Here is a 26,888-nt window from a genome sequence, read left to right as displayed (position 1 = left end):
TCCTCCCGGACCGGGGCACGAACCCATGTCCCCTGCATCGGCAGGCAGACTCTCAACCACTGCGCCACCAGGGAAGCCCAGAGGCACATGTTTTCATCAGTTAAAACCCATCAGCTTTAACCTATCTTGAACTTCAGATGAAATGTAGAACTTGTAGAAATTTGGACTTTCTACGCTGTGACTATAAGTAATCTGAAGACCTAAACTGGTTTGAAAACAAAACTCTAGCAGTTTTTTTTCCTGATCCACAGCCTTCAGTAAATTTCATTTTACCCTAATAGCCCAATTGGGTACGCTTGCCTTCGTCCTCCCGGGCAAGAGGAGAGAAAAATCTTCCTTTTCAACTCTCTTACTTATAGAATTTTGTAAACTTCCTTTTCTGAACACATGTCTTTTGCAAGAAAATGACTTTGTTCCTGGGTTTTCCTGGCCCGAACTGCTGCCGACCTGGGACATGTTTATTTATTTTTTCTTCTAGGACTAAAATGTGAAATGTTAATGTTACTGCTGTTGGAGTTTTCTTTGCCATTCAGGTGCCACTCCCGGTGTGGTGAAATCAACAGAGGGAAATAAAATTCAGCGCTGCTTCTTCTGAGATGTTAAAGGTTGTTTTTTTTTTTTTTATGTGTGTGTGTGTGTGTGTGTGTGTGTATGTGTGTTCTTCTCCTGATCTTTAAAATTTCCTACCTCAACTCAAAGTTATTTACATACTTCTTTTATTACTCTTAACTGCCCTTTCTAATTCAGCCTGTGGTGAATTAAGCATGGCCTCTCAATACCAAGCCACGGCTCCCTTTACCTTGAGGAGGTCTCTAAATACTGGATGGTCTCATATCCCCGTCTCCACAGGACTCAGCAGCAGCAGGATACGTACATCCCAGGATCTGCATTCATATAAATGTACAGTCTGACTTGTGCTTGTCAATTTCATGAAAAGCAGCTAAAAAAGACACTGAGGAAACACCAAAGCCATTTCAAGTAATAATTCTCCTTTGTGCGACCACAAAAGTAATATCCTCATGGGTATAAACCCCAAAAGGCTGATAGAAAAGCTTCTTTGAACTGCAATGATTGATGGTCCTCAGAGATGGGGAAAGCACTGCAAGCTGACATGTTTATCACTTGCATTTGGAGACAGGATAGCGCTGGGGAAGGGCTTTGCAGAGAAGTGAGCCTGAATGCCAGTTTGAGTGATGGGTCTGACATACGAAACTGGAATGGGTCCCCATTACAGCGGGAAACGAACCCCTGCTTTAATGAATCCACAGCAGTAATTTAGTGTATAGATTCCATCTGCACGGAAGACAGGACGTGGCAGGGTTGTCTACTGCTCACACCTGTGGAATGCAGGCTCTTAAAACCTGATTGCTGTCATTCCTGAATAACAGCATAAAGAACATGAGTAAGAATTCTCATCCTTGCAAAATGGGTTTAGCTTTCATATTCCTGTCCTTCACGGCGGGAATCAAAATACAGGGAGCTTTGAAAATAGCAAAAAATGTCTTGTAGATTTATTTCCTTTCCTTGGAAGCATTATAGAGAAATATTTAAGGGTTAGAATTTGCACAGGAATAGAGAAGTTAATCAGCTTGATTTTCTGTCTCTTCTCTACTGTGTGACAAAGAGGGTTGGCCTCTGATTTCTAAATGTGAAGATGAAAACTGTTATGTACAATGCTTTTTTAAAAACAAGAAACCCTTTTATCTCAGCTAAAAATTTTTATTTGCTCTTTCCTCTACTTTTTATTTCAAGCTTCAATTTCATTTTCTATCCCCTTAAATACCAAGACCAGATATATATCAGATATATAAAAATATTATTCAATTACATTGCTATTTTTAAAAATCTAGGATGCTGTGAATACTTAAACATGTTTTTTACTTATTTATTTTAAAAATTTTTTTTTTTTTTGCGGTACGCGGGCCTCTCACTGTTGTGGCCTCTCCCGTTGTGGAGCACAGCCTCCAGATGCGCAGGCTCAGGAGCCATGGCTCACGGGCCCAGCCGCTTCACGGCATGTGGGATCTTCCCGGACGGGGGCAAGCACCCATGTCCCCTGAAAGGGCAGGCAGACGCTCAACCACTGCGCCACCAGGGAAGCCCTAAACGTGTTTTTTATTGATAGAGAAAGGAAATCCATTTATATCCTGCATGTAACACTGAACATAGATTCTAATTATAACATATATTACAAATTTTCATTAATGCCACCTGAATTTTTATCATTATTAAAGGAATTCTCTTCAAAAAACAATGAGGTTTGTCATTAAAGACAGAAATGTCTTTGACAAAAATAATGTGTGCTTTGCAGTGATTATGAGACAGTGGGTTCATCATCCACAGACGTTTCTGTTGCTGATGCCACACGTGTGTGCAGGGAGGGGGGGTCTGCTCCCCTACTGCCTCCTCCAAAAGTATCTGCCTGCAGGGCGCCTTGTCCCATAAAGAAGCTCGTCTTGGTAAAGAGGACAAGCGAGGTGTCCAGCCAGCCCCCATCAAGCAGACCCGGCCTGTGGAAGCCATCCTAGGAGGTGCCATGTGGCAGAGAGCAGAATGTCTGGCTATTCTGGTGCTAAATGGGTTTGCTGAGAGCGTTTCTGTTCTCTTGACTAATCCATGGTGTGTGTGCCTTTTGCTTCCAAGAATGACTGGAAGCGAGGGGAATCTAACATGCATCAGAGTTTTATGAGCTGGGTGAATGAGGGTGGGGGAAAATAACCATAAGTTGGTATGTATTGGCTGTACCCACGTAGGGGATGGCTTCAAATCTTTGTTATTTCACCCCGGGGGTAGGAATCTGTATAAAAACCCTCACGGTTCATCCCTCTCTCTACCCCCATCACCCTTGGCAACCGCAAGTCTGATCTCAACTATTGCATGTACAAGGGATAAACAACAAGGTCCTACTCTGTAGCACAGGGAACTGTATCCAATCTGCTGGGATAAATCATAATGGAAAAGAATATAAAAAAAAAGAATGTCTATATGTGTATAACTGAGTCACTTTGCTGTACAGCAGAGACTGGCACATTATAAATCAACTATATTTCAAGTAAAAAAAAAAAAGAAAGAAAACAAACCCTCGCAAGGACTGTACCTGGTACATGTCATAGTGACATGTAGTCTTTTCATTCAGGTCACCTTGCATGCAGAGAGAAGAGTAGTTCTGCTCCTGAAAGCACAAGTCTGGGTCAGCATCCACCTCCTTCTCCCCACGCTTTAGCCCCCTCAGCCTTTTCCCAGGAAAGATTTGTTGTCTCTCCTCCACATCCCATGATGGCTATTTAAGTGCAGGTCCGCTGGGCACAGTGACCTTCTAGGAATTTGGGGACAGCTGAGTTTTTTGGAAGTGCTGAGCTGATAGAGTCCTATTAGGGCACTAATGCTGGAAAATGCTGCAGCTTTGGGGGATGTAGACAATCAAAGGGAGACAGGCACAGGAGAGAGATCCCCTCACGCTCCTTTCAATATATACAGTAGGGCTTTTTTCCTTCTTTTATTGCAGAAGAAGGTATTTTAATCTGCTCTTATCAAAAAGTCAAAATAAAATGAACAGGAAGTTTAAAAACAGGTCCCTAGGCCAACTGCAAGCATATAGTGGTTGTACAAGAAATATTTGCTAAATTTAATTGAATTGTGGCTTAATGAGTCATTTCTCTGAACCTCAAAAGTGTTCAATTTTTGTGGAAAGGTTTTGCGATACCTCAGATGAACAGGCTCTGATTGACTTTTTGGGAAATGTAGCACAGACACGACAGCAACAATTTTCAAAAATAGATAAGGACTGTTAAGAAACACATAACCAGAACAGAGCCACAGAAGATGCAAAACCAATTTACTTATTAGTGTGAAATCTCCCTCTTAATTTAATAGAATTACATTATCTTAAAGAGGATATATGTATATTTGTTAAAAACAGTTGCTTTAGGATTAAGATGATTATAAACATGAGTCAGGCAAAGGAGGCCCCACACAGCACACAGCGTGAAATGGAATCACTTAATTGGTGGCATCCAGCTTGCTACTGATGGTAACCAGGTGAAGAGCTGTGAAGCTCATATAATTATGAGCAAAGCTGAACAACTGTTTTTCTTTATTGATTTCTACCTTTTTCCTATAATGACTATTCAAATTTAGCTTCTTGATTTTTTTCCCTCAGCAAAATGAGGCTGCAATATCATCCGGCAATAAAAAGGAATGAGCTATCAAGACACGAAAAGACATGGAGAATCTTTAAATGTCTATTGCTAAGTAAAAGAAGTCCATCTGAAAAGGTTAGGATTCCAATTACATGACACTCTGGAAAAGGCAAAACTATGGAGACAGTAAAAAGATCAGTGGCTGCTGGGGGTAGGGGGTGAGGAGGAAAGTATAGGTGGAACACAAGGGATTTTTAGACTAAACTATCCTAGTGATACTGCAATGGTGGAGACTAGTCATTCACTATACATTTATCAAAACCTGTAGGCTGTACAACACAAAAAGTGAAGCCTAACGTAAACTATGGACTTCAGTTAATAATACTGTATCAACATTTTGTCATCATTATAAGAAACCTGCTAGGCTGTGGCAAGTATATAACACCAATGATAATTATGGAGTAGCAAGACTTTAATAAAAGGGGAGGTCTTCCCTGGTGGCACAGTGGTTGAGAGTCCGCCTGCCGATGCAGGGGACACAGGTTCATGCCCCGGTCCGGGAAGATCCCACATGCCGCGGAGCGGCTGGGCCCGTGAGCCATGGCCGCTGAGCCTGCGCGTCCGGAGCCTGTGCTCTGCAACAGGAGAGGCCACAACAGTGAGGGGCCCACGTACCGCAAAAAAAAAGAAAAAAAAACAGGGGAAACTATGTACACATGTGGGGAAGGGTGAGCAGGTATATGGGACTTTCTGTTCTTTCCCTTTAATTTTTATGTAAACCTAAAATTGCTTTAAAAAATAAAGTCAATTAATTACATTTTTAAAAAGTCAGTAAAATCAAGCTTTCAAATTATTAAGCCACATGATAGTAAGTCATTTGCAAGACTAGGTCACTTTGTTTTAAATTAATAACATGACTCCATTTGTACCTGATATTGCCATTAATTTGATATTAATTAATTTAAATTAAATAACCTTACTATTAAAAGAAGCACTAAACGTGTTTACTTGTTTTAGGCTTTGATTCCTATAACTCGTAGTAAGAAAAATCAATAAAAACGTAATGTTTTAGAATGCTTAATAATTAGTCCCACAAAAATTAATTTATGCATATGGTCTGTGTTGAGCCTGTTCTTATTGATTGAATTTTCTGCCCTCTCTGCCTTCTACTGCACCTCCCATATTAACTAGAAATTTGAAGTCAGGTCCTTCTGTGTGTGGGTCTCTATATCAGGGTTCCAGACAGCCTGGAGACCTCTGCTGGTTGCAAATGATGAGGACACAAGGATCAGCCCTGGGAGATGGAGGGCAAGGGGAAGAAGAGAGGAGAGCAGAAAGTTACCAGGGATTGACATGGTCCTCTACTTGAACTGTCAAACAAATACATTATGTCTATCTCCCAGGGCCTTTCTCATTCATAAAACAAGCACAGACAATAAACAGACAAGCCAGCACAGAAAGACTCACCCTGAAGTCCTGGCCCCACCACTTACTTGCTGTATGAACTGGCACATGTCACTTAAATTCTCTGCGCCTCTCTCCTCATCTATCAAGTGGGGGTTTAAGTAGGAACCCATCTGCAAGGTGAAGTTAGTAAGCTCAGCAGACATTGTTCCTCACTGTATCTGTCTAGGTACTGTAGCCGAGACTGAAGGACAATCTGTTAAATAAAGTTGACGCTAGTGACAAAGAAAAATGGAATAGTGCCTTCTTCCTGATCCAGGACTTTGCTTTGTCCTCTGAGTTCATACTTCAAATGCTATTCCTCCTGGACATTTAAGATGGAATTATAGCTTGAGAATAAATTTACCTGGGAGAAGTAGTTTGAATTACAAATTAAAAATCATTGAAAGTTTCTTTGAGAAGATTAGCTTCCTTATATAAGTACACTTTGTTTTTAATAGCTACATTTAAAAGCAGAAGAAAATCTTAGACAACAGTCTATCTATCTTATTTCCAGAGCATGGAGGTGTTACAATTAAAATGTAGCCATGCTTGCTGGCAGAAAACATAATGGTCATATGAAATATCTGTTGTAAACATTTAATGCTCTTTTAAATAGCAGGATTATTCACATCCTACCAATTTTTAAGAGATGAATAACTCTTCTAAGCAAATATTTGTACTTCTATGGCTCCTCTGTGCTTTCTTCAACTGTTATAGAAGAGTCTGCAGGGAGGTCAGCCTTCCCAAACGTGGCCAGAAGGCTGCTGGGGGTTCTCTAAAGCACAAACGTATCGGCTAAATCTGCTTCTTCTGTCCACCCTTCATTCTGATTTTCCATTTTGTCCTTCAGTGTATTCAAATGAAGGATAGCCTGATTTCTTTCCATCCCAATGTGCTTATCTTCAAGGTCTCCAGCGTTTAAATTCTAGGTCATTAATAAGATTGTGCAAGGGATCTTCAGAGCTCAGACTCCTTTCCCCAGAATACACCACGTTCTCCTTCCCTGGGTCGTAAGGTAAAGCACTGCTCAGTGGCAGTTAATCTTTGTGCTGCGTGAAGCATCGTGAGATGTCACAGACCAGGAGGAAAAGATCCAGTTCTACCAGGTAACCTCAGTTGGACCTGTTACTCTGTTTCATTGAGCAATGACTCTCATCTTAACCTCCATGGGTATCATATGTGATAACAGTTATGATGGGCTTTTAAAATTGCAAAGTGCCCTACAAATATAATGTATCATCACAGTTATGTGATAGGGGGTTAAATATAATACAGTTGATTCTCAATATTCACAGTATTTATGTTTTCTATAGTAAGTGCAAACACCGAATTAGCAAATACTGAACCGTTGCTCTCAGGGGAAATACAGGGCAAGGTTCCTGCGAGCCTCTGGTCACAGCATTTCATCAACCAATCAATACCTAACCTTGTTTTATGTGTGTTTCTGTTTAAAGACACCTTATTTAACATATGTTGTTGATTCACTAACATTAAACTCACGGCCAAAAGCACTGTAACTCATGCTTGAATGAAGCTTATTTAATCCACATATTTTGTCTGTGAAGCACAAAGCCTTCTTGCACTTAAGAACAACAGACAGCACTTCAGGACTTCATCTGGGGCCATCCTGAACAGGGAAATCACTAATAAAAAGCCCCCAGATGCAAAAAGACGTGGCACTAAATAGACCCCGAAAACGACAGTGGTTTACAGTATGAGAGCTGAAACAAGAAGGCAGCGCTGCCTGTCCTCCTCAGCTGGAACGTGGGTGTTGGCGACAAATTTTCTGCTGCTCTGCACATCTCTGCAGATGACCACAAAAGCACCACTAGGTAGATCTTAACAAGTAGGTGAATTCGCAAATATGACATCTATGGATAATGACGCGTGACCACATGAATGTAAGAAGGTAAATTTTCTGTGTCTTCCGGAATGCTTCTGAATATTATAAGAAGAATTTTGGCTTTCAAAGTGTTTGCTCATTCAGAAATAATTGGGTATACAAATATACACTGTATGTCAAAAACAGGTGAGCTGAAGATTTGGGACAAAAACAGATTCCCTGCTTTTGACAACCTGGTTTAACCAAATACTAAAAACGTCATAAAAACAGAACTTAGGGCTTCCCTGGTGGCGCAGTGGTTCAGAGTCCACCTGCTGATGCAGGGGACACGGGTTCGTGCCCTGGTCCGGAAAGATCCCACATGCCGCGGAGCGGCTGGGCCCGTGAGCCATGGCCGCTGAGCCTGTGCGTCCAGAGCCTGTGCTCCGCAACGGGGGAGGCCACAACAGTGAGAGACCCATGTACTGCAAAAAAAATACAAAAAACAAAAAACAAAACAGAACTTACGTTCTCTCACTGAATTTTAATAATAAATGCCTTTTTTGGTTTGTTTTTGTTAATGAAAAATAATTTAATTTTGTAAAAGAAAGGTGGAGATATGATGGTACCCATTTGTTTTCAACTGAACATTTCCCTAAGTTTTCAGTGCTTACTTAATTCCTTGTTTTTATGAGTGACTTGGTATTGAGGTCAGACTTCCCTTTATTTTTTATTAATTAAAAGTCAAAGGCTAGATGTAGTAACACAGCCTAAGATGTACTGAGCACTTACTGTGTAGCAAGCACTGTGATAAGTGCTTTACATTCAACATACCATGTTTTTTTTTTTTTTTTTTTTTTGCGGTACGCGGGCCTCTCACTGTTGTGGCGTCTCCCATTGAGGAGCACAGGCTCCGGACGCACAGGCCCAGCGGCCATGGCTCACGGGCCCAGCCGCTCCACGGCACGCGGGATTCCTCCCGGACCGGGGCACGAACCCGTGTCCCCTGCATCAGCAAGCGGACTCTCAACCACTGCGCCACCAGGGAAGCCCTGTAATTTTATCTAATGTCACTCTCTGTTTTTTTTTTTTTTTTTGCGGTACGCGGGCCTCTCACTGTTGTGGCCTCTCCCGTTGCGGAGCACAGGCTCCGGACGCGCAGGCCCAGCGGCCATGGCTCACGGGCCCAGCCGCTCCGCGGCATGTGGGATCTTCCCAGACCGGGGCACGAACCCGTGTCCCCTGCATCGGCAGGCAGACTCTCAATCACTGCGCCACCAGGGAAGCCCCAACATACCATTTTTAATCTTCATAGCAAAGCATCTGACACCAGTACTACTATTACCCACAGTTTATAATTAAGAAAACTGAAGCTCAGATATGCAGGGAACCTGCTGTAGCTCCTTTAGCAGATGGGACAGCTGATCCCAGGTGTCTGAAGCCAGAGCCTGCGCTCCTAGCCTTTACTCTTCATAAATCTCCACTTCCAGCCTAAACTTTATTAAAAGATTTGCTTTTGCAGCTATTTTATCTGGATGTTGAGAGTGTGTCTTTTGATTATACTGCTGTAATTATCAACTGTGTTTGTTAAAGACACATTTGGGTGACAAGGGAAGATGATTATGCTGCCGAGAGTGTGTTATTTTGGAAAGGATATTGAACGAACCTGCCACATGAGATCTTGGCCCAGTCACTTAATCTTTGTGAGCACCGTTTTCCTTAGCTGTGATATGATGAGGTTTAAATACATTATATCCTAGACACTTCTATGATTCTATGAAGGTAATGATGATGAAAAAAAAAACCCAATGGATTTCTAAGAATGAAAGTTACTAATGCAATTAAGAAAAGAATGCCAAGCTAACTCACAGGACAAATTCCATCTAAATAGAAGGCTTCCCTCATCCTTGAGACGATTTTGGACATAAAGACTATGTTAAATTTCCTTTAGGATGTGAAAAATTAGATATAATTGCATCTCTTCAGTTTTAATATTATTTCTTACCTACCACTTAAATAAGCTTTCTTATCAGTGTTTTACTACTCTTTTAATCATTATAATAAAAGCCAAAGGCAACTGAGAAGAAATTTCAATTAACTATTTGCCATTTGTACATTCATCAATTTTGCTGCATTCAACGCAGGAGGCAGAGGGAAATCACAGGGCGACGAACTGCTCTCAGGGATTCCCTCTGAAAGGAGCAGTAGACAGCTCAATCCACCACATTTCTCTGTCTCCATTTAAAAAAATGCATTCTGTTAATCACTCCCTTCAATCACACCTCTAGAAGAACTACAGAATCCTAAGCGGTAGATAAATATTTAATCCCTGTGCATTTCCCAGTCTCTACTGGTGAGGGCAGGAAAGTCGGGCATGAACAGGAGATGACGGTGTGATCACGGCACGTTCCTCCTCCTTGCCCATCAACCTTCTGCAGCGTCTCGGGCACCAGCTCCTCGTAGACACCTACTAAACACCACCCCATGAATAAACAACTCCAGAGAACAGTGTGGATTAGATCCTCTTTTACCTCGATTACTTCTTTAAAATTGAAATTGGTATTGAGGTAACTGTTGAATCACAGGCAGTTATAGAAATAATAGAGACACCTTGTATATTCTGCCCAGTTTTCCTCAAAGGGAACATTTTGCAAAACTACTGTAGAATGTCACAATCAGGATGCTGAGATGGATACAATTCACTGATGGTCCTCAGACTTCGTACGCGCGTGTGCGTGTGTGTGTATTTAATTCTATATAAGTGGATCACCTGTGCAGGCTGTCTATTCACCACCACAGTCGGATACTGAACAAATCCAACTGTAAGAATCCCTCGTGTTGCCCTTTTATATCCACAGCCCCTCTGGCCTCTCTTTACCCCTCCCTCGCACCCCTGTCGCTAACTGCCAGCAACCGCTAATCTGTCCTCTTATTTCTAAAATTCGGTCACTTCAAAAATGTCATGTAAATGGAATCATTAGGTGTGCAACCTTTTGGGATTGGATTTTCCCTCAGAATAATTCTCTGGAGATTTATCCAAGTGGTTTTTTGTATCAGTAGTTTGCTCCTTTCTATGACTGAGCAGTATTCCATGGTATGGAGACACCGCTTCTATTATTTTCCAGTGGAGCTGTATTCTTCTCTCTTTTGCCTTTCTGAGTAATGACCGTGTCCAAGTCAACCCAAGACACCATCTGCCTGCAGAAGGAGTGCGGACAGAGGTGGAAGGAGGGAGGGTTACTACAGGTAGTGTTCAGTTTCTGACATGTGCCACGGGACCATGCATCCACGGAATACTCTGGAACGTGTCCAGAAGAGAAGTCTTACTTTTTATCCCCTGGTTCCCAAACCACTTCTCTCCCAATGTCATTCTCAGTAAATATAGTACCACCCTGTACCCAGTTACCCAGGCCAAAATCTTGGGGAGCCATCTTTTATCTTTTTTTCACCTCCCACCCAATCTATCACCAAATACTGTGGGCTCTTCCTTCAATATATTCAATATATTCCTTTTCCAAATGCTTCTCCCCTGCTGCCACGGTAACTGTTTTGGGCCGCCTCTCACCTAGGCTCTACAGCTGGAACTTTGCTGCCCTCCTAAGTCCCTCCTGCCCTTTCCCATCCAGCCCTGCGCTAGTTAGCACAGCACCCAGCAGCTGGAACGATGCTCCTAACAGCTCAGTCGGATCCAAGCCACCTGTCTCTTCCCACCTCACCTCCACAATGGTCTACAACCTGCTGTCTAGCTGCTGGCTAAGGCTCTAGCTTCGTCTGTCTGTCCTGTCATCATCGTGGTCCAGCCACCCCAGCTTTCTTGCTGTTCCTTGAACAAGCTGAGCACATGCCTCCATCTCAGCCTCCCAGCCTGTGCATCTCCCTCCACGCTTCCTGGGACACTTCCCCTCCCGCTGTCCGCACGCTGCTGCCCTCACTTCATTTAGGCCTCTGCTTAAACGCCACCTCCTCCTACCTTCTCCGAGAGGACTCCCCCGAATCCTCCTTTATTTTTCTTCACAGCATTTACCACTAGCTAACATCATATTACACAATTATTTTCTCAGTCTTTGTCCATGCCCACTGGAACACATGCTTCATAAAGGCAAGGGCTTTTTCTGTTTTATTCATTGTTTCATCGCTATTGCTTGGCATATATAAGCGTTCAATATACTTTTGAGTAAGGGAGGGGATATGGGAACATATGTATATGTATAACTGATTAAATTTGTTATAAAGCAAAAAAACAACAACAAAAAATATATACTTTTGAGTGAATTTCCCCAAATTCCTTTACTCATAGCTTTTTTTTTTTTTTTTTTTTTTCGGTACGCGGGCCTCTCACTGTTGTGGCCTCTCCCGTTGCGGAGCACAGGCTCTGGACGCGCAGGCTCAGCGGCCATGGCTCACGGGCCCGCTGCTCTGTGGCATGTGGGATCTTCCCGGACCGGGGCACGAACCCGTGTCCCCTGCATCGGCAGGCAGACTCTCAACCATTGCGCCACCAGGGAAGCCCTACTCATAGCTTTTAAGCCATGAAGGACTAAGCAAAGCAGGTCACAGAGTTCTCCTGTGTCACAGAGACAGTACCTACCCTTCCAGCCAACATGGGGAAGACATGAAGCTACTTCTTAATCGCAGGAGAATTTGGTGACAGGGAGCATGGTACACTGCATCAATGCCCCCTCCCCCAGCCCTCTCTCCCTCCCCATCACTTGCTGTTTCTCCGACTGAAGGAGCAAGAGTTTATTTCTCTTCTTGACTCTGGATTTGGTCAAATGGCTTAATTCGGACAATGGCGTGCTAGTGGGAGTGGCAAGACCAAAAGCGTGCAGAGTGCGCCCTGGGGAGGGCTGCTGTCTGTGCCTCTGCCACTGACTTGAGATGAATACGCCCGTGTAACCCTACAGTCCCGGGAGGACGATGACGGGTGTATCACAGGCCCCTCAACTCTTAACTGACCTGCAGATCAGTGAGAAAAAGTGACTGTTGGGACGGCTCGCTATCTGGCACTTCTTTTTGGGGTCAACAGCTACCTGGTAGAATAAGTAAAAGCAAGGCTTTATTTTTAAGCCCAAGGAGACTATGAGAAGAGATACACAGAGGGAGAGAGAAGAGCTGAGCTCGGCCCGGAGAGCAGGCAGTGCTTACGGAGGGTGGGGAGAGGCCTGAGGTGGAGGGCTCCGGCCCAGCTTCCTGACGCGGGGCTCTGGGAGGAGCCTGCCACGTAGGGGGCTCTGCACCAACCGGGGGCAACCTGGCCTCGTCAAGAGACGGGAGAAGAGTGAGCAGATGTGTCTCCGGCTCTCTCCAGCCTTTCCCTTGTGAGGAGTAAACCCTGAGAGGAAGCCCGTGACTCCACCACGGGGCCGCCGTGGGGGCGCTGCCGTGGGGAAGGGGGAGGACATGACAGAGACTCAGGGCGCTGTCCCCTCCAGTGAGGGCGTGACAGCAGATGCTCTCTGGGGGCACTGCCTCGGTCAAGGAGGGACTCGAAGTTCATCAGCCTCAGATTTTAGCCTCCAAGGCCAGACAAGCACCCCGGGACCAGGTGGACACAGGACACTGGGCTGGAGGCCAGCAGGTGGCAGATCTTGCAAACTCAAGGAAGGACCAGCAATGATCTGGGTCCCTCCCTGGGATGATGTTAAAAAGAACATTTAAGCTACAGCATCTCGCCGCCCACCCCCTTCCATGTTCCACACACCTGCACACACGTTTACAGAAGGAAGCAGGGGACAGGAGGGCCACTTGAGAGCCTGAGCATCTTGGTCCAGGAGGGACAGAGCACGACAGAAGGGACTGTGGAGACGGCAAGTCAGACGCAGCGGTCAGCCAGGCTGGACACCGTGTATCTGCCCCTGCTATCCTAGAAGGAACATCAGCTCACCACAGACAAATGAAGACACTGCATGTTCTCTGCACATCCAGGTTGTTTCATGCGTGACAATGTGCAACTCTGTTATAACCACAGCAACCTCCAACGTGGTCTCCCTGCAGCTTCTCACTCACTTCCTGTTATGTATTTTCCACTCTGCAGGTGGTGTTCTCTTTCTAAAAGGCCGATCTGATCAGGTTATTCTCCTGATTAAAAAAAAAAAAAGTCCTTCCGTGACCGCCTTTAGCCCCCAAGACAACATTAAAACCTTCGCATGACTTGAGACGGAATCCAGTAATATGGCGACGTCTCTGCCTTCACCTCGGACTCTAAAGACGGCTGGCAGCGATCCCCTGAGCTCTGCACTTTCTTCTGGCCTGGGGAGCGTGCAGGGTAGGGGTGCAGGACAAGCCAGAACTGCTGGGGAGTTACTGCTCCTGGCGGCGGCCCTGAGCCAGACCCGGTGGGGAGGAGGGGCGCGGCCCGGCTTCCGCCTGCTCTGCGCTGTCTCCTGCAGCCCCCACGGTCCTGAGCTCTGCTTGCCCGCAACGTGAGCGGCCCGATACCAGGCCATTCCTTTCCATGTTTCATTTCTCCACTGCCCTACTAGTATTTCCTGGGGTCCTTTCTTAAATAAGCTGGTATTCACGTCCTCACCTCCTTGCCACTACTCCACCAAGGGGCTTCTCCTCTCCTGGTACAGGGGCCGGACCTCTGACCTCAAGAGCGCCTCCTGGGAGAACCCAAAACATGATAGGTGTCCGTACAACTCATCAACACACTGGGCCACATTTTTAGAGTGAATGTGGGCATTGCTAACGATACACACTTGTCCTGGCCCGAGGCAACTGGGCAAAGCAGGACATTTGGCCCCTCCTTATAAAGCCTGTTTTGATATGAACCCAGCTTACGGCTGCTGCATTTTGATCACCTGCTGCTTCTTACCCTAATTTCAACCCTTCTGAATGAAACTGGCTGTGGTTCCTGAAATTTCCCTCACAGCACATTGTGTTTCCAAAGTCGGTCATAACACCGCCCAGCCCACGTGCTCCTTGGCAGTGTGACCTTGTCACTGAGCCATCAAGCGGCAGAGTCAGCTTCCCCTTTCCTGGAATCTGGGCTGCAGCCCAGGTCTGGCCAGTAGCAGCTAGTAAAGAGATTGTGTGTGAGCTCTGAGGCTGGGTCTTAGAGACCCCCAGCTTGCACCTTTGCTTTTTCAATGCTCCTTCAAAGAGACCAACTGCCATGAAGGGAGGGAGCCCAGGCAGCCATGAGGTAGAGCCCAGGGCGGGGGCAGGGCGGTGGGGTGGGAGCGGGTGTAGGCGGTTGGCTTGGAGGGGAGAACTGGGGTCCCCCCCAACCGGCTGACAGCCCCAGTGAAACTCCTGGGACGCCACGTGACTGAGGCCACTGTGGACCATCCAGTCATTCTTATGCCCCAGCTGAGACCACGTGAAACAGAAGAGCCATCCAGCCAGGCCACAGAATTGTGTGAAATAATAAAGACTGTTTAAGCCGCAGAGTGTTCAGTGGGTTGCTGAACAAAACAGAGAACTGAAAAGTCCCTCCTCCCCCTGCCCTCCGCTCCTCCCCATACCTCTGCCCGGATAACTGTAACTTATCACTCCGATCTCAGTTTCTACGTCACTTTCCCTGGTGTCCCTTCCCTCATTTCCTAGACGGGGTTAAGTGCCCTTCCTTCTTGCTCCCCAAGGACCCAGTATTTCCACCTTCCATTTATCCTGCCACCTGCCCTTCCACTTCGAATTGCCTTTTCATCCTTTGCTGCTCTTTTCCAGTTAGAACCTAAGCCCCTTTAAGAAACTGAGCCTGTCTTGGACACCACTGGTGTTCCAATGACATATACAATGCCTGACAAATGATGACTACGTACTTGTTCAGTTATGACTTAATAAAAATAACTCATGTTTATTACACACATACTATGGGGCAGACCCCATGCTACCTGTTAAACGTGTTATTTTGTTGAATCCTGTAAAGCAGGGACCTTTACTATTCCTGTTTTATACACGAGGAAACAGAATGCACAAGATGTAAAGTAACTTGCCAAAGTCATACTGTTTGTAAGTGACAGAGTAAGAATGCAAACCCACGTGTGTGATTGCAAAGACTGTTCTTAACTGCAATCCTTATGTATCAATCAGGATGGGCTAGGTTGTGCCCCAGTAACAAATAGCCCTATAGTTTTGGTAGCTTAAGAAAGCAAAGGGTTTTTTATTTCTGATGCTATAGATTCGTCATAAGTTGACAGGGTTCTCTGTACACTGTGGTCACCGAGGGATCCAGTTTGATGGAGCAACCACTATCTTGAGGTTTGTCGATCACCCTAGCAAAGGGACAGATGGACCCCAGAGGGTCTTGCATCAGCAATTAAATGTTCTAGCCCAGAAACTGCACATGTCTTTTCTACTCATCACTTTTTTGGCTGGAAATACTCAGTGATCAGTGTAATGTCTACCAGAGTACACCACCTCACCCATGAATGAACATAGTGGTATGTCATCTCCTGCTGTGTGAGGAGACTTTGCCAAAGTTCTGGAAAGTTTTGGAAGACCCTAGAATAAGGATTTCTTAACAACAGATCATAAGATTCACACTTTAGATTATAATGGAAATCATACAGTGGCTACCAAAAGGTCTATCTTCTATCACAGTTGCTTTGATAGTCGTAGTTTGGAAAAAAGCTCTGGGACCAATATGACTTACAAACTATATTAAATTCAAATGAATCAGCATTCACCTTTTATTTTACCACCCCAGACGTTGCCACTGACAAATAGCTCTGGTCAGTAAAGCAATGATTGCTCTGCATTAGTTAGTATTCAACTTCTTTCCAAGTACAGCTTCTCAAACTCATACAGAGGAATTAATACCTTTTTCCTATAGAAAAGTTATTAATACCTTTAATTAATTAGGTAATTAATTAAGGTAAGGTATTTCCTACAGGTCTACTTTATTATGGTTTTGTATTACTATGCTGCACAGCCATAACACAAATAGTTATCTTGAAAAAAAAAAGGGGGGCTCAGATTTTACTTTCTAAAAAGAAAAGTAAAATGAATACTGCCATCCTGAAAACAGAGGCTCTCTGTTTAATAACACAGAATGTATAGTGACATGATGAGCAGCAGATATTGACATTCTTCTAAATTCTTGTCTATAATACACCCATAATGGTGCATGACATCAAGGAACCCTAAATATAATTATCCTTTTAGTTCTCACACGGAACAGGAGAACCTTCTCAGCTTTAATATTGCATTTTCCACCTTTAAAAAAATTTATTTAAAACATATGCCCTGATATAAAGTTATCAGTCATAATTCCAGTTATTATCCTAAAATGTTATGTGTCACAGAAATATCCAAGTCTCCTGCTAACTGCACTGTACTCGAATTTTTAACCATATGCTCTTTTAAGTTTTGCCCTCTGTAGACAATCATTACTTTATGCTGATGTTTTTACGAAATGAAGATTTTCAAGAAGACTCATAAAAAGAACTTTTTTAAAAAAACAAATGTAAGTTTCTGATAGCCTTTAGGTAATACCACTAAATTGGGTAACAAATGACAAAACTCTAATGGAAAACCTGATTACTTCATCCAGATCAACAGGAATTAATTACATGGGACTGAATGAACTGATGAGTATGGTTTATAACTTTATGACTTTTTGGAAAATATTCTAGTTTTAATTTTCACTTAAAAAAATCATAATCTTACAGTTTCAAGGGTTTTTAGGGTATATGTAATCTGGTCTCACTCAATCCAGAAAACTCCTCAAAGTACAGGACAAATTTCCATTTAGCTTTTGTTAAATACTCTCAATCTTGGAAAGTCCACTACCTCAAAATAGTGGCCACTCCTTTTTGAATAGCTTAGCTATTAGGAAGTTCTTTCTAATAGGAAACTGACATTTGCCTCTCACTGGGCTACTCTGGTCCCACTGAGTAAGCCTCTACAAAGCCTAACCCTTCTTTCATGGAGCAGTTGTCAAACACTGAAAACGGATTCTTTCACTTCTCTTAAATCATATCTTTTTATTGGTATAAATATCCTCAGGTCTTTTGATTTTTCCTTTAGGGGTCCCTTATCTATCTGGTCTTCTTAAAAGATTAATATACATCTTATAATGAGGTCTGACTGTACTTCCTTGCTATGGACACAATTCTCTTATTAAGGTAGTTCAGTACTGTATTTATTTAAAAAATCAGTCACCACATAATGTTGGCTCATATCAAACTGTCCATAAAACCAACACCCTGAGTCTTTTTCTGTGATACCAGGAGTCTTCCATCTTCTACTTACGTGCTTTTTTTTTTCTTTTGGTCTAAGTGCAGGAATTAAGTTTATCTCATTATATTCCATCTTATTATTTTTATCCTATCTTTCTAGCCTGTCAAGATGCTTTTGAAGTGCTTTTTATCATCCAGCTTATTAAACCATCCCTCTCAGCTTTGTGTCATTTGCAAACTTAATAAACATTCTATTTGTGTCTTTATCCAAGGCGTTGATAGAAATGTTGGAAAAACGTGAGTAATACAGAAGACCTGCTTCAGGCTTCCAATTGACTTAAAGATTCTCTTGAAAGATTATTAAATCTGTTGCTGAAAATCAGACATATAAAGTCTATGACATCACTCAGCTAGTAAATGATGGACATAACTAGGTCTGGTGATATCTCTACTTTGTGAAGCTTTGCTCATTGCTAGGGATCCTGACTTCCTTCTTGGCTTGGAGGATTCAGAAACGTGGCAACTCATTCCAAAATTCTGATGTTGGTTGACAGCGATCACCGTTTAATTTCTAGAATATATTTCCTCTGTTCCCTTTAGAAGTCACACTTGTCGTTGACTAGGTATCCTTCTTTCATTCTTTTTATGTGTCCTTTTGCAAGCAGTGCTCATCAAAGAGCTCCATGTGGAGTCTTATTATTTATTTAGATCCACCTCCTTTTCCTTCTTTTATGCGATCAGTTTCTGATTAGCAGCCGACTCGGCTAACCAACATCCTGGGGGCCTGGATCGCTAGGGAGTATCAGAACCTTACTGGTTTACACTAGATACCCTTTTGAAGTTCAATCAGTCTTTCCAGGTGGATATGTACAGAGCTGGTGAGTGCATATTGGTTGTTTCTCACTGAAATGTATGTCAGTTTCAGAGGGAAATTTTAAAGTGCTTCTCGTCAGTCCTGCTCCTACTAAATGACCAAGCTTTGAAGGAACGCTGGCTGGAAGAGGTGGCCAGTGATCAGCCTCTCCAGACACCCACATGTCTTTTGTGGTCCTCACATGTGACTCCTCTGATTGTATTAACAGAATTTATCTTCAGAGTATCAGATCTCTTCCCTGCTTCTTCATCCTTCCGGAAGACGCAGGTGTTATCAGGAAGCAATGCCCAGCTCTTGGTGTCACACATCTGTTTCAAATGCCACCTCTACCAATGACTAGGGGGGACATTAAGCCAGTGGTTCTCAGTTGGTGGTGACTCTGCCCTTGGGGAGAACAGTTGGCAACATCTAGAGACAGCTGTGATCATCACAACTTGGGTTGCTACTTGTATCCAGTTGGTAGAGGGTGGGGGTGGGGCACTGCTAAACGCCCTACAAGGCACAAGTCAACCACCACAACAAAGGATTATGTATCTGACCCCAGACTGCAATAGTGCTGCTGTTGGGAAACCTGCTTTAAGAAAATGACCTTTCTGAGCCTTGGGTCCGTTTCCTGTACGACGAAGGTAACGGTGCCAGGGCAGTGTCGTGAGGATTACAGCCAGCACTGTACTTAGGACACACACCATAATGACTGGCACAGAGCCAGCATCAAAAAACGGTAATTATTTTCTTAATTATTACCAGGCATTACATTGGTTACTTCCTAAGGTGTTATTAGCTTAATACTAAAAAGGTAGTTCATTTACTCCACAAATATTTCTTTGAGCACTTTCTATACACTAGGCACTGATCTGGCTGATGCAAATAGATTAGTTAAAAGGAAAAAAAGACAACACACTCCAACTTCAGGAAGCTAACAGCCTGCAAGTAGGCACTGTGTTCCCATTTTGTAACTGAGAGAACCCAGGCCCTGCGAGGTTCAAGTAATGTGTACCCAAGGGTTCAACACTGATAAGGGGCAGAGCCTGGATTCAAACACCACCAGCTGCTACAGACTGAGGTGTCTGTAATTTGTGTCTCCCCAAATTAATATGTTGAAATCTTAACCCCCAATGTGATGACATCAGGGGATGGATCTGGGATTAGATCATGAGGGTGGAGCCCTCTCGAATGAGATCAGTGCCCCTCTAAGAAGAAACAGGAGAGAGCTTGCTTCTCTCTCTGTCATGTGAGGATACAATGAGAAAACGGCTGTCTGCAAACGAGGAAGTGGGCCCTCACCAGACACCCGATCTGCTGGTACCTTGATCTCGAACTTCCCAGCCTTCAGAACTGTGAGAAATAAATGTCTGTTGCTTAAGCCACCTAGTCTGAGCTAAGACACCAGCTTTGCCTGATTCCAAAGCCTACATGCTTTCTACTCCATTATTATCAGACGTCTGCTTTTAGGAAAACCAGATTGCAAGGTGTGTGAGAATAGCAGAAGTCACTTCTGTGCTAATTTTTATTGATTGTCTTAGCATCATCATCCATACCCTCTCATTCTGCAGGATATGCTTTTTGTTTCTTTTCCCTTCTACTCTTTATTAATTTAACAAATATTTATTGAGCACTTGCTCCTTGTTAGGATACAGTGGAGCTAAGATACACTGCCTTCGTCTGCAGACAGCTCTGGGGCTTGTGTGGATGAGAGTCCGTCTCAGCTAGAAGTCTCGTGTGGGACCTGCAGCAACACCTTAACTTACCCTCAGGTGCATGAGACCATGAGGCCACCTCCATGTCAGGACTGTGGATGTCCTTACAGGTATTTGCATTTATTTATGTACCTCATCACATGCACAGTTAGCTTATTTGCACAGCAAGATTTTCCTTTGGTGAACAGAAAACTCTGGGTGTAACACTCCTACATCTGAAGTTCATGTTATGCTTTTAGCTTGACACAGATTTCTAGCACAGTAAATACTTAGTTATTATAGAGGATTTGCCTTTACAATGTTATTTGTTCATGATCCTGAAGGTCCATGCCTCATTGCATATTGTAATTTTGCTGAAGTGCCAATTTAATCACCTGACATGAAATGCTGATGAAGAAGAGAGCGTTACTCACAGTGAGGGAACCTGGCAATCACCCAACATTCCTGTCAAACTTGACTTTGTGAGTTTCACTAAAGAAATAAAGTCCATTGTTTCAAGTATGTTCATGGTGGGTGTTACTTTAGGAATATCATAGTGCAGTGTCTTTAGGAATATCAGTGTCATAGTGTAGGGTTTGTTCTGATGGCATCATTACAACCCTGAAGGAACACTTAAAATTTCCAATTATTCTTCACTGAACTGTGGAAGGCATGTGGCGGCATTTGGGCACTCACCAACGTCTAAGGGTCCATGCCTTGTGGACGCCTAAGCCTCTATTCCACTAAAATACTGGCTTATGTAAATAAATGATAATGGCATCAATCAACTTTCAGCTGCATTCCTTCTGGACCTTGACCCTTAATGACAAGTTCTTTTGATCTGTTTAACCATGGACTCTCATCAGAGAGACGCAGCTTCAAAACTCTACTTTACCACATACTAGCTGAGTAACTTTGGCATACTGACCATCCTTAGCTTTAGTTTCCTCCTCTGTAAAATGAGGATAATAATCATAGGTCTTGCTTAACGGCATTGTTGTGACATTAAGTTGTCACATTTACACACGTAAGACTTTTAGCACAATGCCTGAAGCGGCAGGTGACCCGTGAGTCTGGGCCCCCTTTCCTTTTCCACGTCCACCCCCCCGACTGAGCTCCTGCCCCTCCTTCCCGCCTTTTTGCTGAGGATGTGGCCCTTTTGCATGGGGCCTCCCCTACAACTCTGTTTGCCCCCTGTCTTGCCTGGTGTCTTCCTGGTTCTAAGTCCTGGAATACTTTTTGCTCTTGGCCACTCTCTGACATGGGATGTAGGGCTTATCCCTCAACTGGTCAACCTGTGTTGCCCCAATCTCCTTCTTCTGCCTTTCTCTTTCATTCCTGAGTCAACCATCACAGAGGTCACAGCACAGTAGTCAGGAACAGAGACCCCGCTATCTGACTGCCCGGGTCCAAGTTTTGATTCCACCACTTACATTGGTGGCCTTGGGTATGGTATTTAACCTCTTGGTGCCTCAGTCTTCTCATCTGTAAAATGGAGATGATCATATTGACTATCTCATGGAATTGCTAGGAAGAGTAAATGAGTTCATGTATCTGAAGTGCTTAAAATGGACCTTGGCGCACATAAAGTCCTGTATAAGTGTGCATTACTGTTATTTACTATTATAGGTTGGGTCCCCTGTTCCCTTCATTATCTGCTAGCTCCTCCCACCCCCATCTTTTAAAATGAGTGCTTGTAACGATTAATAACATTCTGATCACAAATTCACCTCCTCCTTGGCCAGCACATTACCCACCATCTGACTATTTCCACTTTGGGTTCACAATATACGTCCTCTCAGAAAAAAAAATTCATTGGCTTTACATTAATCATTTAAAAATGCTTAGCCAATCACATCTCTATTTAATCTAGATAGCACGGATGTGTAGTAAAGAGAAGGGCCAGGGTGGCTCTTAAGTGAACAGATTCCAGATCAAGAAGCCAAGAGCAGATACTCAGCTTCATATGTGTTTTAGTCTGTCACACACCACATAACATGGGTTTCATCACCATCATTGACTTAGAGGCCTCCACCACTAATCACAATGTATTTCAAAGGCAAATTAGTAGCTTTAGAAAATTATGTGAGCAATTTACCCCAAATTCTTACCTATAACTTTTCCCAGAAAGAGCGACTTGGGAGAATTGAACAGAGTGTCAGATGAACTTGGCAGTTGGTAACTCACAGAAGGATAATGATCCAGCTGCAGGAAGAAAAAGAGAGACACTTTTAGAAGAATGTCACCATCCTGCACTGGACTCAGATCTCCCAGGGGGGATGACATCATTCTTTGAACCTCAGTTTCTGGATCTTATTTCATCACTGCTGACTCTGAAATACCAGCCTGAGAAAATGGGAAGTCCATCCCTTCCTCTGCTGGGGTTATTGGAAAACAAATGGAGCTTGGTAAGTGAAGACCCTTTATGAATTGTTCTCCAGCTTACGCACATTCTCTGTGGATAGTTTACCTGCTGGATTAAGATCCTTTTGCTCATTTTAACAGCGTGAAACCTGCCTGATCCAATCCCTAGTACTGACCTCTGAGATAAAAAATGCTACATCTATAGCAATGGATTTTCTTTAGGATCGTCTTACTGTACTGTTTTCTTCACCGTTTGGGTCTATCAACTTGCACACAAATATTGATCTTCAGAATATATATATGTTTAAATATGAATATGAATATATTAATATATATGGATATGTAATTCAAAGGCTGAGATTCAGGTTCATAGTTTTCTTGCTTATCAAAACGAGGGTGAGACTTCCGGGGAAGATGGTGGAAGAGTAAGACGCGGAGATCACCTTCCTCCCCACAGATACACCAGAAATACAGCTACACGTGGAACAACTCCTACAGAACACCTACTGAACGCTGGTAGAAGACCTCAGACCTCCCAAAAGGCAAGAAACTCCCCACGTACCTGGGTAGGGCAAAGCGGAGAGATTCCCGCACAGAGGATCGGTGCCAACCAGCACTCACCAGCCCGAGAGGCTTGTCTGCTCGCCCGCCGGGGCGGGCGGCGCTGGGAGGTGAGGCTCGGGTTTCAGTCAGAGCATAGGGAGAGGACTGGGGCTGGCAGCGTGAACACAGCCTGAAGGGGCTAATGCGTCACAGCTAGCCGGGAGGGAGTCCGGGATAAAGTCTGGACCTGCCGAAGAGGCAAGAGATTTCTTCTTCCCTCTTTGTTTCCTGGTGCGTGAGGAGAGGGGATTAAGAGCGCTGCTTAGACGAGCCCCAGAGACGGGCGCAAGCCGCGGCTGAAAGCGCGGACGCCAGAGATGGGCGTGGGACGCTGGGGCTGCTGCCGCTGCCACGAGGCCTGTGTGCGAGCACAGGTCACTGTCCACGCCCCCCTTCCGGGGAGCCTGTGCAGCCCGTCACTGCCGGGGGACGGCTTCCCCGGGAGAGCGCACAGCGCGCCTCGGGCTGGTGCAACGTCACGCTGGCGCAACGTCTCGCTGGCGTCTGACGCCGCAGGCTCGCCCCGCCTACGTGCCCCTCCCTCCCCCCGGCCTCAGTGAGCCAGAGTCCCCGAAGCGGCTGCTCCTTTAACCCTGTCCTGTCTGAGCGAAGAACAGATGCCCTCCGGCGACCTACACGGAGAGGCGGGGCCAAATCCAAAGCTGAGACCTGGGAGCTGTGAGAACAAAGAAGAGAAAGGGAAATCTCTCCCAGCAGCCTAGGAAGCAGCGGATTAAAGCTCAACAATCAACTTCATGTACCCTGCATCTGGGGAATACATGAATAGACAACGAATCATCCCAAATTGAGGAGCCAGGAGTCAGTGCTGTGCCTCTGAGGTGGGAGAGCCAACTTCAGACACTGGTCCACAAGAGACCTCCCAGCTCCACATAATATCAAACGGCGAAAATCTTCCAGAGATCTCCATCTCAACACCAGCACCCAGCTTCACTCAACGACCAGCAAGCTACAGTGCTGGACACCCTATGCCAAACAACTAGCAAGACAGGAACACAACGCCACCCATTAGCAGAGAGGCTGCCTAAAATCATAAAAAGTCCACAGACACCCCAAAACACACCACCAGATGAGGACCTGCCCACCAGAAAGACAAGATCCAGCCTCATCCACCAGAACACAGGCACTAGTCCCCTCCACCAGGAAGCCTACACAACCCACTGAACCAACCTTACCCACTGGGGACAGACACCAAAAACAACGGGAACTACGAACCTGCAGACTGCAAAAAGGAGACCCCAAACACAGAAAGATAAGCAAAATGAGAAGACAGAAAAACACACAGCAGGAGAAGGAGCAAGATAAAAACCCACCAGACCTAACAAATGAAGAGGAAATAGGCAGTCTACCTGAAAAAGAATTCAGAATAATGATAGTAAAGATGATCCAAAATCTTGGAAATAGAATAGAAGAAACAGTTAATAAGGACCTAGAAGAACTAAAGATGAATCAAGCAATGATTCAAAACACAATAAATGAAATGAAAAATACTCTAGATGGGATCAATAGCAGAATAACTGAGGCAGAAGAACGGATAAGTGACGTGGAAGATAAAATAGTGGAAATAACTACTGCAGAGCAGAAGAAAGAAAAAAGCATGAAAAGAACTGAGGACAGTCTCAGAGACCTCTGGGACAACATTAAACGCACCAACATTCGAGTTATAGGGGTACCAGAAGAAGAAGAGAAAAAGAAAGGGACTGAGAAAATATTTGAAGAGATTATAGTTGAAAACTTCCCTAATATGGGAAAGGAAATAGTCAGTCAAGTTCAGGAGGCACAGAGAGTCCCATACAGGATAAATCCAAGGAGAAATCCAACAAGACACATATTAATCAAACTGTCAAAAATTAAATACAAAGAAAACATATTAAAAGCAGCAAGGGAAAAACAACAAATAACACACAAGGGAATCCCCATCAGGTTAACAGCTGATCTTTCAGCAGAAACTCTGCAAGCCAGAAGGGAGTGGCAGGACATATTTAAAGTGATGAAGGAGAAAAACCTGAAACCAAGATTACTCTACCCAGCAAGGATCTCATTCAGATTTGATGGAGAAATTAAAACGTTTACAGACAAGCAAAAGCTGAGAGAGTTCAGCACCACCAAACCAGCTTTACAACAAATGCTAAAGGAACTTCTCTAGGCAAGAAACACAACAGAAGGAAAAGACCTACAATAACGAACCTAAAACAATTAAGAAAATGGAAATAGGAACATACATATCGATAATTACCTTAAATGTAAATGGACTAAATGCTCCCACCAAAAGACACAGATTGGCTGAATGGATACAAAAACAAGACCCATATATATGCTGTCTACAAGAGACCCACTTCAGACCTAGAGACACATACAGACTGAAAGTAAGGGGATGGAAAAGGATATTCCATGCAAATGGAAACCAAAAGAAAGCTGGAGTAGCAATTCTCGTATCAGACAAAATAGACTTTAAAATAAAGACTACTAGAAGAGACAAAGAAGGACACTACATAATGATCAAGGGATCGATCCAAGAAGAAGATATAACAATTGTAAATATTTATGCACCCAACATAGGAGCACCTCAATACATAAGGCAAATACTAACAGCCATAAAAGGGGAAATCGACAGTAACACATTCATAGTAGGGGACTTTAACACCAATGGACAGATCATCCAAAATGAAAATAAATAAGGAAACACAAGCTTTAAATGATACATTAAACAAGATGGACTTAATTGATATTTATAGGACATTCCATCCAAAAACAACAGAATACACATTTTTCTCAGTGCTCATGGAACATTCTCCAGGATAGATCATATCTTGGGTCACAAATCAAGCCTTGGTAAATTTAAGAAAATTGAAATTGTATCAAGTATCTTTTCCGACCACAATGCTATGAGACTAGATATCAATTACAGGAAAAGATCTGTAAAAAATACAAACACATGGAGGCTAAACAATACACTACTTAATAACAAAGTGATCACTGAAGAAATCAAAGAGAAATTAAAAAATACCTAGAAACAAATGACAATGGAGACACGACGACCCAAAACCTATGGGATGCAGCAAAAGCAGTTCTAAGAGAACTGTTAAGAAACAGGAAACATCTCGAATAAACAACCTAACCTTGAACCTAAAGCAATTAGAGGAAGAAGAACAAAAACACCCCAAAGTTAGCAGGAAAGAAATCATAAAAATCAGATCAGAAATAAATGAAAAAGAAATGAAGGAAACGATAGCAAAGATCAATAAAACTAAAAGCTGGTTCTTTGAGAAGATAAACAAAATTGATAAACCATTAGCCAGACTCATCAAGAAAAAAAGGGAGAAGACTCAAATCAATAGAATTAGAAATGAAAAAGGAGAAGTAACAACTGACACTGCAGAAATACAAAAGATCATGAGAGATTACTACAAGCAACTCTAGGCCAATAAAATGGACAACCTGGAAGAAATGGACAAATTCTTAGAAATGCACAACCTGCCAAGACTGAATCAGGAAGAAATAGAAAATATGAACAGACCAATCACAAGCACTGAAATTGAAACTGTGATAAAAAATCTTCCAATAAACAAAAGTCCAGGACCAGATGGCTTCACAGGTGAATTCTATCAAACATTTAGAGAAGAGCTAACACCTATCCTTCTCAAACTCTTCCAAAATATAGCAGAGGGAGGAACACTCCCAAACTCATTCTACGAGGCCACCATCACCTTGATACCAAAACCAGACAAGGATGTCACAAAGAAAGAAAACTACAGGCCAATATCACTGATGAACATAGGTGCAAAAATCCTCAACAAAATACTAGCAAACAGAATCCAA

The 26,888-nt window shown here is 43.5% G+C and overlaps 1 protein-coding gene across 1 annotated transcript in view; it reads right to left on the bottom strand.

Moving 5' to 3' along the window:
- LOC309810056 (contactin-associated protein-like 2) overlaps positions 1-26,888 on the bottom strand; it is a gene marked incomplete at its 3' end in the record, with an annotated part of 168,400 nt that overhangs the window by 105,507 nt on the left and 36,005 nt on the right. The window contains exon 2 of the mRNA XM_082631773.1: positions 22,196-22,289. Coding sequence (XP_082487899.1) covers positions 22,196-22,289 — 94 coding nt within the window. The remainder of the gene's footprint in view (positions 1-22,195; positions 22,290-26,888) is intronic.

The sequence above is a fragment of the Mesoplodon mirus genome (genome assembly GCF_964341445.2).
Source record: "Mesoplodon mirus genome assembly, chromosome: 9".
NCBI classification, from domain to species: Eukaryota; Metazoa; Chordata; class Mammalia; order Artiodactyla; family Ziphiidae; genus Mesoplodon; species Mesoplodon mirus.
This window is presented reverse-complemented; position numbering and strand designations above follow the sequence as displayed.